Source organism: Acanthaster planci, linkage group LG12 (genome assembly GCF_054643075.1).
Source record: "Acanthaster planci isolate LZ-2023a linkage group LG12, COTS_SCS, whole genome shotgun sequence".
In the NCBI taxonomy this organism is placed as follows: Eukaryota; Metazoa; Echinodermata; class Asteroidea; order Valvatida; family Acanthasteridae; genus Acanthaster; species Acanthaster planci.
In genome coordinates this window covers 764,351-783,079 of record NC_141788.1, presented here as the reverse complement: position 1 = coordinate 783,079, position 18,729 = coordinate 764,351, and the positions used below count along the sequence as shown (strand labels likewise).

At 41.3% G+C, this 18,729-nt stretch overlaps 1 protein-coding gene across 3 annotated transcripts; it reads left to right on the top strand.

The window, feature by feature from the left end:
- Positions 1-1,646: 1,646 nt before the first annotated feature.
- Positions 1,647-18,601, top strand: LOC110982824 (coiled-coil domain-containing protein 78-like). 3 transcript variants are annotated; one of them, XM_022241524.2, is made up of 22 exons: positions 1,647-1,797; positions 2,876-2,900; positions 3,491-3,592; positions 4,115-4,344; positions 5,011-5,141; positions 6,054-6,197; positions 6,802-6,998; positions 8,398-8,572; positions 9,877-10,002; positions 10,245-10,376; positions 10,643-10,729; positions 11,328-11,507; positions 12,369-12,545; positions 12,908-12,958; positions 13,218-13,306; positions 13,471-13,549; positions 13,660-13,785; positions 14,288-14,484; positions 15,098-15,256; positions 15,721-15,796; positions 16,275-16,375; positions 16,899-18,601. In XM_022241524.2, the coding sequence occupies exons 3-22, from the start codon at positions 3,495-3,497 to the stop codon at positions 17,050-17,052; spliced, it is 2,709 nt and encodes a 902-aa protein (XP_022097216.2). In that variant the 5' UTR covers positions 1,647-1,797; positions 2,876-2,900; positions 3,491-3,494; the 3' UTR covers positions 17,053-18,601. The 3 variants fall into 3 exon arrangements, with proteins under 3 accessions (XP_022097216.2, XP_022097214.2, XP_087000514.1); XM_087144388.1 differs by lacking the exon at positions 2,876-2,900 and adding an exon at positions 2,932-3,147 and having other exon boundaries at positions 1,648-1,797; XM_022241522.2 differs by lacking the exon at positions 2,876-2,900.
- The last annotated feature ends 128 nt before the right edge of the window (positions 18,602-18,729 follow it).

Sequence of the window (18,729 nt, the reverse complement as noted above, 5' to 3'; positions counted from 1 at the left end):
TAAATGACAGCAAGTTTATGGAGGACACTAGTATAGTCCTACTCTGTTATAAAGAGGTCCTTGGGACTTGGTCTGTTACATCAATTGTTACAAAAGGGACCTTGTATTTATATTAGGAATAAAAACCAGTCAAAGATCAGCTATTTGTTACATTTCCCTCCCCCCTTTTTTGTTTTTGTTCTTTTTTTGGGGGGGGGGATTTCAACGAAAACAAAATGGGTGGGAGCCACGGACGTATATAAAAAAAACCTGGACTTGCAACGCCTTTGTATGAAAAAGAAGCCAACCAGCGGCCATTTTACCGAGCCGAATACAAAGGCGTGGGTTGGTTCCCTACTATTGACGTCAGGAAGAACAAAGGCGGGCATTACCAGGAAAGCTTTGTATTCGGCTCGGTAAAATGGCTGCGAGTGGATTCAATGACTCTATAAGCTGATTAAAGGCATTGCGAGTCCAGATTTTATTATACACGTCCGTGGTGGGAGCCATTTTTGAGGGTCGGGCGGGGATTATCCCAATTTTTTAAATTTTACGTGGCCTAATTATGAAGTTTTGAATTCAATTCTACATTATGCAAGTCTGAAACAGTGACATATATGCCTGGGGTCCTCTCTCATGGGTGGGGACCTGACCCAGCGTTAAAGGGCGATTCTGTGCCAATGTCATCCTGGCTTTCAACATTAAGGTTTTTCACAAGCATTTGGGCACTAATGTGAAGGCAGATGATGCTGAAAAACAACCGACGTTAACTGACGGCAGGCCCCTATCTTCCCAATATCATTATAATAGCATGAATAATTATCTTTTATTTGCTATCGCCCTTGAGTTCTTATTCCAAATAAACCCAATAAGGGAGGTTGCTAAAGTGGCAGTCTATTACAATGGCACCGCGTTGCTTTACTTGATCCTTTCGAAGTCAGAATTTCAATAGAAATCTCTACAATAGTAGTTTCGGTTAGTTGCAGTTAATCTTCAAGTTCGGTGACCTTTCCACTCTGACATGAACTTTGAAAGTGTAGCTGACATGAAAGAAAAATACCTATAAATGCAATTAAGTCTTCACTCTTTAGCGTTTCAATGCGGTGAAATCTTTCCTTTGGAACAGTAACACTACAACTGATTAGGCCAAGAAAAAATAGTTCTGCTTATATGCCTCTGAAAAATCGGGTCGGTAGGTCGGAATTTGTTAAATTTTTTTTAGGGGGGGTGATTTTTTTGTGTTGACTGAATGGCACGAATGATGACAAAAGCTTCCAAAATTGCCACAAAAAGTGATGAAAACTTGCCTTAATCTATAATATTTCTGCAGCCTATAAGTCTTAAGAATTATGGACAATTCACACGGGTTTGCACAACGCTAGTCAGCTACGTAATATTAGGGTCGGTCGGGAAACCGGAAGCACGTATTTGACTTTGAAGTTGTAAGCGCAGTAGTAAGTTTTAAAGTGCCGCAACAAACCAAATAAGAAGCAAATGAGCCAAATATTACAGTACTGCAGTTTAATTTCAACGCTTCAGGCCCCCAATCGGGGATTGGTTTCAGAGACCGTGACGACGCCTGAGTAAAATAAAAATAGGCCCTCTCGGTACCAGTTGAATGAACAATTTCACTCGTGTATCGTGTCAATAGAGGGCGCTATTTAACATACTTATTATTTTGGTAACCTGGAGCGTGGCGTGGAGACGCACTTTTTTGCCGGATTTTCTTCTGATATCATCTCGTAGCAACCGTAACGATGTGAATGATGTAGGCCTGACTTTTTGAGGTTTTTAAATTTTTATCCAAGGAAATATCAGGTAGGTTGCAAAAGTGGTTAAACCAGTGGTGTGATTTGTAGTTTCTTGCCAAACTGAAGAAAAGAGCAAGGTAAAAAAGACCTTGACCATGTTAACTTTCAATGTCGTCAGTTTGTGTTGTGATTGATCAACCATGCCAACTGGTCAAGCTGTGTGAGATGACATGCTGCTGATTTTTCTGTTGAGAGAAAGAGGTTATAAGAAGGAATGTATGAAATTTGGCTGCACAAACAGCTGTGATGGCAGAGTAAGTTAATTGGCACAAGCGAAGCAGCCAGAATGTGGGCGTTCATTACCTTCATGATCTTAGCACCCTGTTCCTAATAGTGTTACGCCCTAACTATAGCATAAGTCCCAACTATAGTTGGGACAGTCCCAACTGCAGTGCTGCAGTTTGGCTGGCCCAACTATTGTTGACCAATGTCTGTGGGAAATGTGTCAACATTATCCAAGTCAATGTGTCTCACACTTGACACAATTCATCTAAAACATCTGTCCCTCTAGCCCTATGACCGATGACATAACATTTGTAAACAATATGACTGTGGCACATGCTGGGCACATCATGCACACAGGACCTCTCTGCTGTAGTTGGGCTGGCCCAACTGTAGCACTCTAGTTGGGACGGGCTCAACTATTGTTGGGACGGGCCCAACTATAATTGGGACTGATGCCATAGTTAGGGCCTAACAAAACGAAGTCCACTTTTTCAATCTAACTAGCACTCAGACTTTGAGGATCCATTCCTTAATCCTAGTAGCTCTAGTTTTGGTAAATTTTGACAATATATATTTATATAAGCAAGAAAACCAGAATTTTTTTACCCGAGTTCGGCAAAAGAAGACTGCATAACCATTAATCACACCAGTTTGTTTCACGTCTGAATACCCGACCCAGCCATTGTGGATATACTGAATTTTCTTAAAGAAACATTTATGGTTCCAGGTCAAGGAACCAGACCACATGCGCAAATCTGTCTTCGTTCACAGCTCTTCGTCGCAAATTTTACGTAGCTGTTTTACCCCATAATTTCCCTCAAAAACCAAAGCTCGTCCCTCTTTTCTTTCTGATATGAAAGAGGAAATCACCACCAACTAATTCAGGTAAGTTGTTTACTTTGTTTCCTTATTATAGGAACAGAGTGCTAATGGTGAATGAACGCCAAAATGTGTACATAGGCTAGCTAGGCCTACCTGAAAGATTTGTGTAAACCTTACGGTTCTTTACAACATAATGGGATTGCTGAGAAATCGCCCGTCTGGTCGATCAAAGTGTACATGTACATGTGTGCCAATGTGATCATGACACTGACTGCTAGTGCTACAATGGAGTGAGCTCTGCGAAAGCAAGGTTAGTTACCAGCAGCTGGGTTACCAGAGCAGTACAGGGAGCCAGGAAAGCAAAGTACACACTCACCTACCGTGACACTGCTGATAGCTGCTAGTGCTCAAATCTCCCCATGTCATGAGCCTGTAAGAGCTGCATATTTCCAGATGTCTAAGGTTGCAAATACCATGATGTAGGGCCCGCCCTAAACCTACAGCGCTAACCTTTGCTTGTAGTAAAAGTGTTACATATTATGAAAAATTTCCCATTCGCTTCCCCTCGACCATGATTATGTCTTTGGGCGTCTCGTGGGAGGTTACTACACAATCGTTATTGACAGTCACCTTTATTCATGTCGAACTATCAGGACAATGAATGTGACAGTTCTCGGAAGAATCCGGCCCTCGACATCTGTTGGCAGTGAGAGTTCAGGATCGTATTCAGGTGCACATGGACAAGCACACCCAAGGTACATGTACAAAGTTGCTGTACACCTGAGGCACTATGAGTTGTTTTGTCATATTCAATCTGTATTGAGCACATGACTGATACCGTTGCCAATGTAATAGCTTAGGCAGGTTCACTTAGGCTTCCAGACTTGACTGAGTGCTCATTCTATCTCAGCTTTGACTTGTTTTGCACTGAAAAGTGAGTCACTAGAAAGTGAGTCAGTGTTGAAGTACGTGTACGTGTATAGGCCCTATTGCTTGATCTAAATGGCAATGTCTTGGATTGAGTGTTCCAATAGGATGGTTCGTAGGCCTATAATCAGTCTGGAATATTACCATATTTGGACAGGCTATATGTCCTCGTACAATATGACCCATCACAAGACCTGTCCTAGCAGCCCGCAAAGGATTGTGGGTGTTTCCACGAGGCACTTATTTAATTAACCTGAAATTTCTGTGAAACATTGATGTATTAGTGGATTAACCCATATCCATTTCAGTCTTAGTAAAGTGACCGTGTTATTGGTGTTGGAATCTCTCAGTTTTCAGACTTTGTACAAACAAGGAGACACCAACAGGTTCATTTACAGTGATGCAATACTCTCCATGGTTAAACTCCTGGGGGCAGGCTTTAACTGCTGCTTGCTGTGCTTTGGCGAGAGTGGGTCTGGCAAGAGTTACACGTTGGCAGGGGAGGGAACCGGCCAGCCTGGTATCATACAGATGATGCTGAAGGATCTCTTCAACGAAGTAGACAGGTTGCATGATAATGGTAAGACTTGTATCTCCGGCCCCAGCCAAAGCCGTGTTCGATTTGGGTATTGTTAATGGGTAAGCCTTTTCTCTGTGATGTGCTTATGGCAATGCCTGGAGCTTTGGACTTCTGATTCTGTCTTGGATTTTGCAGTATTGGAGTTCACAAACTCCAATATTGAAGTTTTTGCCATTATTAGAAAAGCAAAAGAGTTTAAGTTAATATTTGACCTTGCGTTAAAAGTGGATTTTGAATGTAAGGACTACTTAGTGCAACTTAAACCATGTACTGTATTCCATCTCAAATGTTCCATAAACCCAAGGATTCCTTCCAAGTGTGCTTTCAGTTCTGCTGTTTGGGGGAAGCAGATAAACCCTAGATAGTTTTACCGGTACTTGGCAGGAAAAATAGCATTGTGGTTGGAAATTGAGTACACATACGGATTATGATGATGATGAAAGTCAGAGAATCCCACCGCCCTTCCCTGATTCCCTTCAAAAAAACAGAAATATATTTCAGTTATAAATAAATGTAAACATATATTGTACTCAGGTTACTGAGTACAGTTTTTGTTGGCATTTCACTGAATCCTGTCCTTAAGCCTGGCTTTACTTTGCCGACTGTCTTATGATTGAGGTCATCATTTGAAATTGCTTCTTTTATTGGATGTCCATGTCCATGTAGGAACCTCGGCCCATGTTAAGATTGGCATGTATGAGATATACAATGAGATCATACGAGATTTGCTGAGTATTGACCGACACAGTGCTGTGTGTGATCTTGGTGTTACTGCTGAAGACGGAGTCTATGTGAAGGTAAATATCCAGCCTTTGATGCCATGTTTCATCTGTGGCCTTTTCTAAATTCTGTTTTCTTTATTTCTGTCTGGAGCTTGAGCTGCATAATTGGTTTCAAACATTTGCTGTGGGTTCAAAATTACAAATTGTACTTTTATACTTGGCTTTATAGTACGGTGGAACGTCGCTATACCGAACACCGCTATACCAAACATTCGGCTGTACCAAACATTGTCCTTGGCTCCCAATATTTTGTGCACAAAACCTACCGGACATTATGTAGTTGCAAATTAACAAAGATTCAGAGATCGATCCTGAGTGGTAGTTTCATTACTTTTAGGATAAACTAAATAGCAATTTTTTACCTCAAGATTTAATAAAAAACAAAAATAATTACCAGATACATTTCTTGAAACCTCAAACGTGAATGCAACGGCAAAACATCACGAAAACAGCGAATCATAGGATCACAAGAGGGTGCACTTCAGTTAGACAAGAGAGGGCGCTATTCAACATGGCAACGGAAAGTTGGCAGTTAATTTTGCCATACCGAATGACCGCTGTACCGAACATTTAGCATGGACCCCGTTGTGTTCGTTATCGTGGCGTTCCATGGTATACAGAGATGCTTTTGTAGCAGAAAAAAGGAGCTACATTGAGCTTATAATTAACATGATTAAAGGTTCTCAGACCTGAGATTGAATTCATAACATGGAAGTCTGTAGCCAAAGACAGAAACACAACCAAGGTTTTAGAAAACACCATGGATTACCGTACTCGGTCATGCACAAAGTCAGTGTCACAGAGAAAGTTTGTGCATTTTGAAGAGTAAATTTTGGCTTGTTGCTTCTGAGTGGTAGCTACATTGAGACTTCTTAGGAAGAATTTTAGAACCGCCAGAATAACCTCAGAACTTTTTTCCTTTGTTAGAATCTGATTGAAGTCCCTGTTATGAGTGCTTCAGACTCCCTGTCAGTATTCCACAGTGGTTGGCTGGCGCAGAACACTCAAAACACCGATTACGGAGAGGCTGGTGCCAGAACGACAGTGGTGACTAGGATCCATCTCATACAAGTATGTAAAGATTCCCCCTACCTCTGTCATTTCCTCTCAGAATCTGCTCTAACCGGGGAATAAAAGACAGTGTGTTTTTAAAGGAAATTGAAAGCCTTTGGTACGAACTCACTGTATAGACGCACAAGTTTATGCGCGTTTGACGAGGAGCATGTTTATAGAGTACACACAACCAATTTATTCTGGAATGTATGGTCTTTGTGTGCTCCCCAATCGCGTGCAAGAGCCCGGTTCGAAAGCTTAGCACCAGGCTGTCTTTCTTCTGCCTGTAAGGGTGCAGTTCAACTCAGGTGGATTGGAGTTGAGATTTTATGACACAGGTTATGTTGTCTGTCGAAACATTACTTCCATTTCATGGCCTATATAAACATTGTGGGTACCTCTCTTAAGAATTTGGTTCTCTCATCTATGTTTTGTTCAGGGTTTTTGCTGTGCGTGACACTTCAGAAATATTTTAATTTGTAAAGGCTATTGGAAAGATTTACCCCACAAATAAGATTTGTTCAGAAATTGGCCTCTCTTTTAAACCCAATAAAAGAAGTTATCACAGCCATTAAGACGATTATTTATTCACAAAAACGATTTCATCAACTTTTCTTGGAAGGAGAGAGAGGAGTATGGCTATCCGTACAAGTCAACGTTCACCTTTGTGGATCTCCCCGGAGCTGAGAAACTAGCTGCAGATCCCAAGGCCTTGAAGAGAATGGAAGGGACGTTGCTTAATAAGTCCCTTCTAGCTCTGGGAAGTTTGATTGAAGAATTAGCCAGGAAACCTGGGGCTGCAAGAATCCTATCATATGAGTAAGTCTCATGATAGAGCCTTTTTCTGTGTATTAGCTGATGTTGGGGATTTCTCCATCTATAAGCTCTGTAAAAAGAAGTTTGTAGCTTGGAACAGACTTCTATAACCACTTGCCGCCGGGGACTCCGGTTTCAGGCACCATGTGTTTATACGTGTGGCCGGGGTCTCCGAAATCAGACAAATGGAACTGGGCCTTTTAACAAGAGACCGTACTCGGAACAAAAGACCAGGCTGCCGGGCATTACCGACATTTTTTCACTCTCAATAGTGAAGATAATTCAACCTTGTTTTGAAGCAGTATACCATGGTTTAGGGCTTTTAGTGGGAGCAGATTACCACCAGGGACAAAAGTGCTCCACCACCGCAGCGATGAGCCACACAGCACTGCAGCACGCTAATCTGGCCCCTATTGAAAAGAGGTCAGCAGTGGAGAGTGCCAGGTTTGTGAACAAAAGAAAGTTACATAACACCGCACAATCTGGGCTCTTTTGACAAGGCTGCAAGCCTGGCTGAAATACTCGGGCGTCAACAGATTTTGTCTGTCAGACTCGAGTAGTCACCAGACAGTAATTCATGTGGGTGCAAACGTCCATTAATTGAAATGATAAAACTTTGAAGAATTTTGAAACCTGAAAATCTTGAACAAGTCCCGATTATGTGCACTGCATTTTTCAAACTGCCCAGCAGCAAGTGGATAAGAGAAACACTGGCACATGACTTCAGTTGATGATAAGGTCATGGAGCCAAGACAACAGCGTGAAAGAGGGTGCTTTCTTCTACACGGCATGTGTGGGCTGGATGAGTCGTAATCTTGAATCTATCAAAATCCAACATCCGTTTCTTCAAGATTTTAATGACTTTAGGACTACAGACCCGCTACTATTTATCATTGGTTTTTGACTCCTGAGCTTTCATGCCTCAACTGTTTTCAAACTGTTTTGATTTTGATTATAAAGATGAACAAAGAAATTGAGATTTGAACCTGGGACCTCCGGTGCTCTACCAACAGAGCTATCCAGACCTATGTTTGTAGCGCTTCCTAACGGTCAATATCTTTAGTTTAATGGCTTCTGGCTAGCTCCCCCCAAACAAAGATATTGACAGTTGGGAAGAGCCACCAACAAAGGGCTGGATAGCTCAGTTGGTAGAGCACTGGCACGGTGTTCCAGAGGTCGCAGGTTCAAATCCCCCACCAGTCAATTTTTTTGTTCATCTTTATTATCATTTAAAAGCACTTAGTCAGTTCCTTGTATAGTTTGTGTCAGTGTTTTTATTTTGGAAAGTTCACAGGAAGTATAGCATGCAAAGATGCCTACATTATGGGCTATATTCGTTGTTTTTCTTCAATTTTGCAAGTCGTAGTCTGTCTGAAAGGACCTGTTTTTGACTGGATTTCAGGGCCTCTAAGCTGACCAATCTTTTACGTGATGCCCTGGGAGGTAACTGTAACACCAAGGTCATAGTTCACCAGAAGCCACGATCTGATGCAAGGATCACCCAGGCGGTGCTGAACGCTGCGGAATGTTTTGGGCAGATCACAAACTTCTTCTTGTTAAATGACACAGCGGCACAGGTATGCATGTGACTCACTTGATTCTACAATGGTAGATTTCTTGATGGAAGATTGTATTGTCAAGGTCTGGATAAACTAGAGCACACTGGATGGACTCTTAAGTGCTGGAGTGTGTGTGTGTGTGTGTGTGCAGAAGTACCCCCTCTTGTGGTCACAAAGAGAGAGGTTGGGCCAAGTTTTGAGTGCAATTTATGCATCAATACGTGTAACACCCACCTGAAGGGATGGCGTTGTTCATGAGTTAGCCATCTTGAATCACAAGTGAGACAATCCCTGGAGATAATTTGGAAAGACTAAATACATGTGGAAATGAAGGTTATTATTATTATATCATTAAGTCTCTTTGGTAATGAAACCAAAAATTCTTCAAAAGCACTCTAGGCACTGTACCTGACAAACCTTAAGAAATCTTTAGAGAGGAGACAGTGCAGTGATTATGATGAAGAAGGGATAAACCAATCTTAGGCTTGGATTTTAGGGTAGTTCTGAATTGTAGATGGACGACACTTTACCCTTATTGTCGAAATGAGTGAGGCTAAACCTGTAACTATAGCAAAATAGACTCTCTCCATTTGAGAGTGTTCAATAAAGAAAATGGATTAATCGAGGAGTGCTATCCAAAAAGGCCATCTTGTTAAAATGCCCATTCACTTCATAGACCCATTCACAGCGTATACTGTGCATGTGCGAATTACGTGCCTCTATAGACTTAATTGAATTTATTCACGGGGCCGGCCAGGTTAAATTTGAAAGTGAGGTTAACTCTTTATTTTTGAATATTTGCTAGTACAAATGAAAGCAATCAAATGGAATTTCATAACAAATTTGCACCTGTCTACTCTGATGAATAATTTCAAATTCATGATTGAACACATAGAATTGTACCTTGCCAGATTCCGAAAATTATTGAAAGGGAGGCTTGGAATGCACGGAAGTATAAAACAGTCTGGTGCCATCCTAATCGAAAATTTGCAATATATACAACAGATTTGGGAATAAGATAAAAAATGGCCTCCATGTGAATAGGGTCTAGTATCTATAGGGTGTGAACACCACCTGTCACAGAATGTCATTACAGGATCATAAGCACCCTCTGACGACTGCGCCTGTAGTCTATTAAAGACTAAAACAAATGATGTCTGGAGTCCTGTCTCAGCTAGAACTATGGGTCTATTTTGGTGGTTGTCCTACTGATTACACTTGTTAGCTTGACTTCACTACTTACATCCAGTTGCCTTGTGGATGTGTAACGCACTTTGCTGATTTCTGTTTTCTTACTCTGTTTGCCTCCATGATCTCATTAGGGTCTGATCACTCAGTACCGAGCCCAGCTTCTCATTAAGCAGTCACAGTTACCTGGCCCTTCTGCACCGGCCGTGTTTGACTCCGACGATCTGGCAGGGAAGAACGCCAAGCTGACAAAAGAAAATGTTAGCCCTTGCTTTTGGAAGTTTGAATTTTTTTTTTATAGAGAATCGATGAAACTGTGCTTTTGTATGTCATCCTTTTGATAGCAAAGGAGTGTCAGAATGATAACGTGCTCTAAGATATTGACTTTGAACCAGATCTAAGATTTTGAAAATTTCTCCAAGTTTTTGTGCTGGAGATAATCGTTTATAGTCTTCTGATTTGTCGTCTTTGACCTCTGACCTCCTTTATCTGTTTCTCAAAGATGAAGCTGAAAGAAGAAGAAGGATACCTTAGGAGGAAGCTAGACCAACTTGACAGTCGTCTTGGTGATGTTGCCATGGTGAAGACAGATTTATCAGCAAAGCTGATCAATTCTGAGGAGGAGAAACTAAGGGTCAGTATTGCCCGGAGGCAGGGATGTCAGTGTCTCTTATGAACCCAAAGTCATGTTGATGATTATTTTTTCTGTTCTATAAAATCATTTTGCTTTTGTCCAGTGAGTTTGCTGTTTTTTTGTAGCACCACTCTGACACTTTTATATCACTTTATTTGTTTGTTTTATTCAGGTTTTGCCCAAATTATTCAGAATTTTTTCAAAGTAATGTTCTTTTTTAAAGTCCCAAGGTGTAATCAGTATCCATCTTTTATACTTGTTTGTAGGTTTCTAAGTTGCTTGTGGATCTTCAGATTGAGAATAATCGCATCAAGGAGAAGGCCTCTCAGGAAATATTTGAGCTGAACAACAAGGTAATTGATTGGTTTCTGGTAATGTCAGTAAGATGTACATCTTTACAGTGTAACTTGATTTGCATGATCCGTATTTGAGAAAAGGATGTTCTTGTTCAGGAGCATGTATTCTGGAAACAAAAATAGCAAAATACCTTTGATTGTACACCTTTTGGACTCCGAAGTACCAATTTTTTGAGCGGTCTTTCGGAAAATCTTCCAAACAATATTAAATAATAATTTTAATTTAAAAAGTGCAAATTTCGTGCAACCATGTATCAAATGTGCTTTGCACTGGAGACATTAAACTACACCCCCCCAACAACCCAAATCTGCTGACGCAGCACAGCCAGAATCTTGTTTCTTGCGGAGGGAGGAATAGCGGAGAACCCATAGAAAAACTTTTGTGATATAAGGTAAAACCAAAGCAAAAATCTATAGTCATACATGTCCAAGGCTGGGATTGGAACCCAGGACCACCGTGATGAGAGGTGGATGCTTTGTGCACTAGGCATCCATGCCACCCTAGCAATTCATCAAGTGGATGAACACATAAGGTTTAGAAATTTGACCACTCATCTCTGAAAAGGTTGACTTGAATTACTGCATATTTGCACAGCTGATGTCCATAGACAGCGATTACAGAGAAGTCCTGATGGCAAAAGAGCGGCTTGGGAAGGAGACTAGGCTATTCCATGAGAGACTAGACCTAGTGGAGAGGGAACGACAAGAGCTAGCTGACAAGTACGTCATGATGAAAGCTGACTACGCAGCTTTGGCCGAAAAATATGACAGTGAGGTGAGTCTGACGTGAGGATTGGCTGTTGAATCCTTCATTCTTCACTTAATATGACTGCCCAATGCTTTACATCAGAAACACTGCCACAGTGGAGGTCAGCAGCATATCTTAACCACTACCAGCCGGGGACTCCGGGATCGGAGCCGTATGGTTTATATGTGTGGCCGGGGTCTCCGAACTCGGACAGAGGAAACAGGGCCCTGTAACAAAAGACCGTACTCCGAACAAAAGACCAGGCTGCTGGGCATGACCGGCATTTTTCACTCTCAAAAGTGGTGATAATCCAGCATTATTTTGAAACCGTATACCAGGGTTTGGGGTATTTAGAGCAACTGGATTACCACCGGGGACAAAAGCTCTCCACCACCGCAGCGATGAGCCACACAGCACTGCTTTATGCTAATCTGGCCCCTATTGAAAAGAGGTCAGCAGTGCACTAAGCCAGGTTCGTGAACAAAAGACAGCTGTATAACACCGCACAATCTGAGCTCTGTTTACAAGGCTGCAGGCCTGGCTGAAATATTCGGGTGTCAATGAAGGTCACCTGTCAACTTAGAGTAGTGCCTGAAGATTACTCTGTGCGGCTATAAACGACTGTTAAATGGAATGATGAATTGTTGAAGGATTTTGAAAACGGAAAAAATGATAGTCATGCCGGCCCAGCATCCTCAACGTTGAAAAATGCCCCGGTCCAAAGTGGTTAAGGAATGCCGACATATTTCTATGCTACACAAATGGAACACTTTAATTCACTCTATTTTTACTAAAAAGTGTTCTAATCCTCCAAAACCCTTGAGCCAGTATTGAGATTACTTCACAGTAATTCTTGCTTCACCCCTCAAATAAATGATTTTGTTTTAGGTCAGCCGTAACCAGGAGTTGGGCTTGGAACTACTGAACCTACTGAACGCCAAAGTCACTCTCCTCAAGCAAGAAGAGAACTTGGCCCTAGCCTCAGACCACAAGAGAGAACAGACAGCGGAGGAATTGAGACGAGCTAGGGACATTGCGTTGGGACTTAGCAGCAAGAAAGAACGAGTGAGTATCATCTTGTGAAAACTTGTAGATTAACTCCGGGCTTTGTTCTTGTGCTGGCCAGAGTGGACATTTTATGCCCGGCACCATCAAGGATGCTTGATTAGTGATAGTGTAGTAATTATTTAGTATTGTTTCTTGTACTTTTGAATCATTCTTTTAATTTTTGTGCAGTCGTGACAATACAGTAGAAGTTAAGACACCCAAAATGTAGCGTGACAAAAATTGATGTTAGCACCTGGAATACCTTGCGATTTGTACTTAATTTCACGGCCTGGTAGTCTTGTGGTAGAAACCTAATGCATTTGTGTCCTTAGGCAAGACACTTTAATTCCATGTCTCCTCGTCTTATGGGTTCTTTTCAGGCCGATGAAATTGGGGCATCAGACTTGGACAGACGGGAACTGCAGAACAAGGTAAAACGATGGCACTCATTTCATTCAACTTGTCCGTCTTCATAGGTGCATGCTAATCGGTTTTTGTACCGTAGCCTATTTTTCACCGTTTCCACAGTTAGAAATATCAGTCAGTACGTTGTACATGCATACCTTTATTATAAACTCTGTGTGAGAAATCACTCCAGATAAAGTTGTTCTGATGTGTCTGCATGCAAAGGGAAAGGCATTAAATCTTTGACTGTTTTGATCAAACTTTTTGATGTTTTTTTTTGGTCAGTTATTTGGAGATGAAGAGAGAATGAGAAGTGAATTTAACCAGATGAGAAACCAGTATGATCAACAACAAGACAAGCTGCAGAGCAGGATGTAAGTTGACAACTGCATTGTCGAAGATTCCAGAAACAAAAATTGGACTTCTTTGTTATTTGAACGGGAGAGGAGACTCAAAGTGGATTAATTGTTGATGATCGTGAAGCTCATGTTGCTACTAAAGAGTGGTCCACATGAAATGTTCTTCTTTTCCTCCAAAGAATGGAGCTGAATGCAGCACTCAGGAATGGCAGACAGATAACAAGAGACTATCAACGCAAGCTGGCTCAACAAGATGTGGTGGGTTTCGTTTTTAGGTTCAGTGAGCATTTTGATGTCGGGATCTCTTGGTTTGTGATGAAGCCAGAATCAAGAAGTATCTTTCTTTTTCTTTTGTGCCTTGTTTGTAGGAGCTTATCTCGTCTCGTGAAGAGGCCCGAGAAGTGGCCGTTGCCAATAGCCGATTGCAGACCCAGTTGATGGAGAAAAATGAGGAGATGAGGTCTCGCCTCACTAAGTATCTGGAGGATATTGCTGTGAGTAGAATCTCTCCAGAAATTACCTCATCCTAAATCCATGACTGTCAACATTTCAAAGTCTTTGGCTAGACCAAATTGCTGACAGAAGCTTTTCATAGGAATGGTTTATGATTAAAGATGGAATCTTCACTTGCAATCAAAATACGATGTATGGGAAAAAATCAAACTTAAAGAATCTGCACAAGGGAAGAATGTATTGTCTACCCACAGTAATGGATACCCCCAATTATGGCTACCCCCAATAATGGCTACCCCCAATAATGGCTACCCCCAATAATGGCTACCCCCAATAATGGCTACCCCCAATTATGGCTACCCCCAATAATGGCTACCCCCAACAACGGCTACCCCCAGTCTCAGTGTTAGACATGTCCTCGTAGAAAATGCATGGACTGTTTTTTGGCAAAGCTCAAATGACTACAACAAAGTTTTTATGATATAAAGTAAATCTTAGTTGTAACTATTGGTGTATTTACTCTCAAATCAAACCTCTTTGCAGGAATTTGTGGATGACCGGGACGCGACCCTCAATCGCAAGATGGAGGATAATCTCACCAACTATGTGAGAAGTATGATAAAGGATATGAAGGAGACATACAAGACTCGGGAGAAACAGTTGAGTGAAGCAGCCAGGGACTTCAAGATGAAGATGCAGTCCATCGGCAAAAAGCATGAGCAGCTCCTTGTGGCTTACAGGTAGCTCCATCCTCCTGTCTCACTCTGTCTATGTTTGTTTCAGCTTACAGAAATCAACAAGTAGGTCCAAGTCTCACAGCGATGTTAGCAATTTGTCCAGAACTTGGCTTTACTACGAAATAGGCTTATGAACCTGTTTTCCTTAAGGTAGCTTCCTTGGTGTGTAGCAAGTGTTTGAGGTTATCAAGACATATTAAGAGAATATTTTACCCCTAACAGCCCTAAATCCTCCAATTTTAATATGATTTTGCACATACCCTAGGGAGTTAGGGTTAACTATGGGTGTCAGAGGGATACCTTTGAGGAAGTGGCTGGTGGAAATGCAGGGCCCTAGCCCTGTATGAAATTATTTGGGTCCTCCTGTTAGTTGTCCTACATTTGATCAGTTCATATTTTTTGGGTTATATTTTATGGAAAAACACAAAATAACGATAGAATAATAAGCCAAATACCAACAAATGTTTTGGCAATGATTTTCATTCCAGAAGGCCAGAGTCTACCACAACTAGGTGTTATTTGCTGTAAGCTTTGTTGTTGGAGGATGTTACAGTCTGATGACCTGCCACGGTGTTGCGATAAGGTTGACAGTGGTTTTTGTCCTTTCACAAATCAGATTCCTGAGGAAACAGGTACAAAAAGGAGACATCAGCGATGCTGATCTGGGCCCTCAGGAAGGAGAACTAACTCTTAAAGATGACGAGGTGGAATCTGCTAATCGACGTGAGATCAGACGGCTGACTGAAGCCTTATTAGAAGCACAGAAAAAACAAAGGTAATCGTATACAAGAACATCCATGACTTTCCTGCTGTTGTGCAAAATTGTCTACTACCAGAACAGGGACATGTGACCCGGTAAATCTTAATCAGGAATAAGTCACAGAGGCCATTTGACTTAATGGCCGAGTAAAATGGGGATGTGGGTAAATGTTGACATAATCGATGTGGCGGTTTCTGTATATTTTGGAAGTGTATGTATGAAAGGTCACCATCAACACACTTGTAATGTGTACCATTTGAAAGCTTAATAAATTTTCTTTCTGACTGCATACATATCTTAAAAAGTCAGTTTGCGACTTATTCCTGATTTCGATGTACCGGGTCACATAGGTTCCCAGATAAGGGACAGTTTAAACTTGTCACATGTAATGTTTTTGTCTCTGAGCTATGTAGCTATGAATTATTTATATTACGTATTCTTGAATCCAAGTTTTCATAGCTCGTTTATTTTGCATGCAGCCCTGCCGATTCAGACGACAGCGGAGAGTGGAATGAACTACAGAAAAAGCTGGGAGAATTTACCAGTAAGACACAGGTGAGAAGATTCTGACCTTCAAATAATGCTTCAACTTCCCTAAGAATCTTTTCTGTGGACATCTTACATCTGTCTTGCCTTAATATTTCCCCTCATCTGAAGGTAATTTCTTCTGTCGGTCCTGTTGCCTTTGAAAATATTTCCTAAGGTGACAGGTTCGAATCCCACTCAAGTCAGTTTCTTTGTTGCTCCCACTAATTGTCATGGGAGGTACATTCAGTCCTTTTCCCAGCATGGTTAATTTGATTTGACCCCAAATTGTGTTTGGTCAGTATTCTCCATTAAGTATGTAAGGTCTTGGGTATCGAAATTATCCTCAAACAATTGTGAAATTGCTCAGTTGTTGGCATTGCCATCAGGTGGAAGTAGTTTGACTCCTGTTCAGTGCATAGGATTAATAACAGGTCCTTTTGACAGCGGTATTGTCTTCTTTCCAGAGATGAATCACTTGTTTTTGCTGGTTTTTGTTTGTTGATAGCAAGAGCTAGAGACCGAGAGAGCCTCTTTGATGTCCATGAATGCCATCCTGGAAGAACAACTTGCTGAATGCCATGACTACATTAACAGACACTTCAGCAAGTAAGACCATTGATCGTTGCCAGACAGGAACTATGTCAGCCAAAATTGTATTGGATGTATGATCCCTGAGATGGTTAGATTTGATTTTTTAGGCTAGATGCGAACTTTGGTACCACTTTGTTTTTGCCTGGATGTGGCTTGAAACCACATCCTTTGCAAAAGTCAAGCAGCATTTCTCAGAAAATGTTGGGCTGCTGCTATTTTCATGAAGCCAAGGTGTATCAAGCAAATAAGCTTCTCTCGTGAACCATGTATGCCATTTCTTTGGCCTGGTAAATTGTTTCTTGCATACTAGTGTCTTATGTTCTTCAGTGATGTTCAGTGCTCTGTAGGGGCACTTACAGTTTGTAGGGAAGAGCCTAGGCTTAGTTCACTTCAATTTGTCATGAAAGTGAGCATATTGTATTTGTTTTACAAAACAAACTGAAATTTGGGGCCTTCTTTCTTAGATGCTCTGCTGGTTAAAAAAAATTAATAAATTTAATCTTGAATTGATGTGTACTTCCTTGATGTTTGGATGCAGATACAGAGAGGAGAATGCCTCCTTGAGGAGAATGCTTGGCATGAAAGAGCGTGAAGGAAATACCTATGAGGACCCTCCGATCCAAAGACGGCAGAGAGCTGGGTATCCTAGGCTAGCTGGTCCATCACACACTCAACCAAGCTGGCAGTACTAGGCTAAGCCAAGAGAAGCGTGAGATGCGGGAAGCATGGCTTGGCTTGTAAACCCACTCATTCCTGAGCCAAAGTAGAAATAGAAGAAATTAAGCCTTACTGTGGATGTCAAAAAGCTTGCCTTGGTGTGATCCTTACCTTTGTAGACTGCTGGTCCTGTAGCCGGACTAGTAAGTCTGAGAGATGAGGTTTTTCTTGAGGTGAAGTTTATTTTTAGGAATTGCCTTGGCTGAAAGCTTTGGTACATCTCGCGTTCATCCAACTTGCTGATGCAAAGAGGGATCCCTTATGCTTAGACTCAGAAAGAACTTGCCTTACGTGTAGCTTGGCCCTTGAGATGCCAGTCCATTATTCATTCAATCAACCTTTTCCAGAACCAGAATTTCAGAACTTACAGAGAATTCGAGATCCGAGAAGCAAAATCAAAGATCTTCCAGAGGTTTTAGTCCAAAAGAAACAAGTATGTGTCTCCCATAAACTCCACTAACAGTGCAACAATTAATAACCTGAAGAAACTTTAAGCCACTCAGATGCTGAAATGCCTCATATTCCTTGGGCCAGAGCAAGAGAGATCCTTGATCTGTAAACACAGTGCTTACTGGGAATTTTATTTAAGGTTTGCCTAGAAGCTGGGGTTCATGTGCCGCTCTCTAGTTCATCTGATTTATTCCTGCTCTCCAGAATTTTGTAGGCCTTTAAGTTTGCAAACCGAGAAACCTCTCCTCATTGGCTTAACACTTTACAGTGTGATGTTCTGACCAATATGGAGCGGGAATCTTCAACATCAAAGAAGGGAAAAAATAAGTGAAACTAGTTAACATACAAAGAAAGCCTGGCGCCTTCGAGCCTTCACTCTTTCTTGGACTTTGGTGGAGCATCCCCTCCCCCCCCAAAAAAAGCTGGCAAGGCCGAGGAACTAGTTAATAAGGAAAAAAAGCATCTTCCGCTGGTAGATGTACACGTACATGGGTTTGAAGTGCATGTTTAGTTACGTACGCAACTCCCTTCAAAGGAGCATTTGAGAGCCATGTGTGGCCTAGAGAAGGGATGTCGTATAGCTTTATCTTACATAGCTTGAACTTTTAAAACTTGTCAACCAACTCTGTAAATGTATTTAAACGTAGCTTCAACTATTCCAAACTTGATGTCTATTTTCCTATTCTAAAAATTCTGAAATTCTGCTTTGACAGTCGTTCTTTAAATATAAATGTACATAGGTAGAAATGATTTTATATTTTATAGAATTGTAATTTCCTCTGAATATCTTAAAGTATGAAGATTGCTTGAAAAGTTATTAGTATTAATTTCTGCGTCTCACGACTAGTAGAGTCTTTCATTTTTTTTATCAGACTATAAACTCTGCGGTCCTTGCTTAAATGGAGGTTGCTTTGTATGGACAGAGCCATTTTGCTCAGGAAACAGTCTCTGAGCAGTCGCTTAATTGACTGGCGCGATCACTTAATGCAAAACTCCACCGGGGACGTCCCCCCTGGGTCTTGAACCGGCCTTGTCCGTAATAAACCTTACATGGACTGTGTGTGATACATGTAATCATTTCGAGGAGACTGCATTTTTGTTTACTTTGTTCGAATTAGCTTTGCAACTTCAAAAGAATTCAAAACCTGAACCACTGGATTCCTGTAGTCATGAAAAATACTGGAGGAAAAAGTTCACTGCAC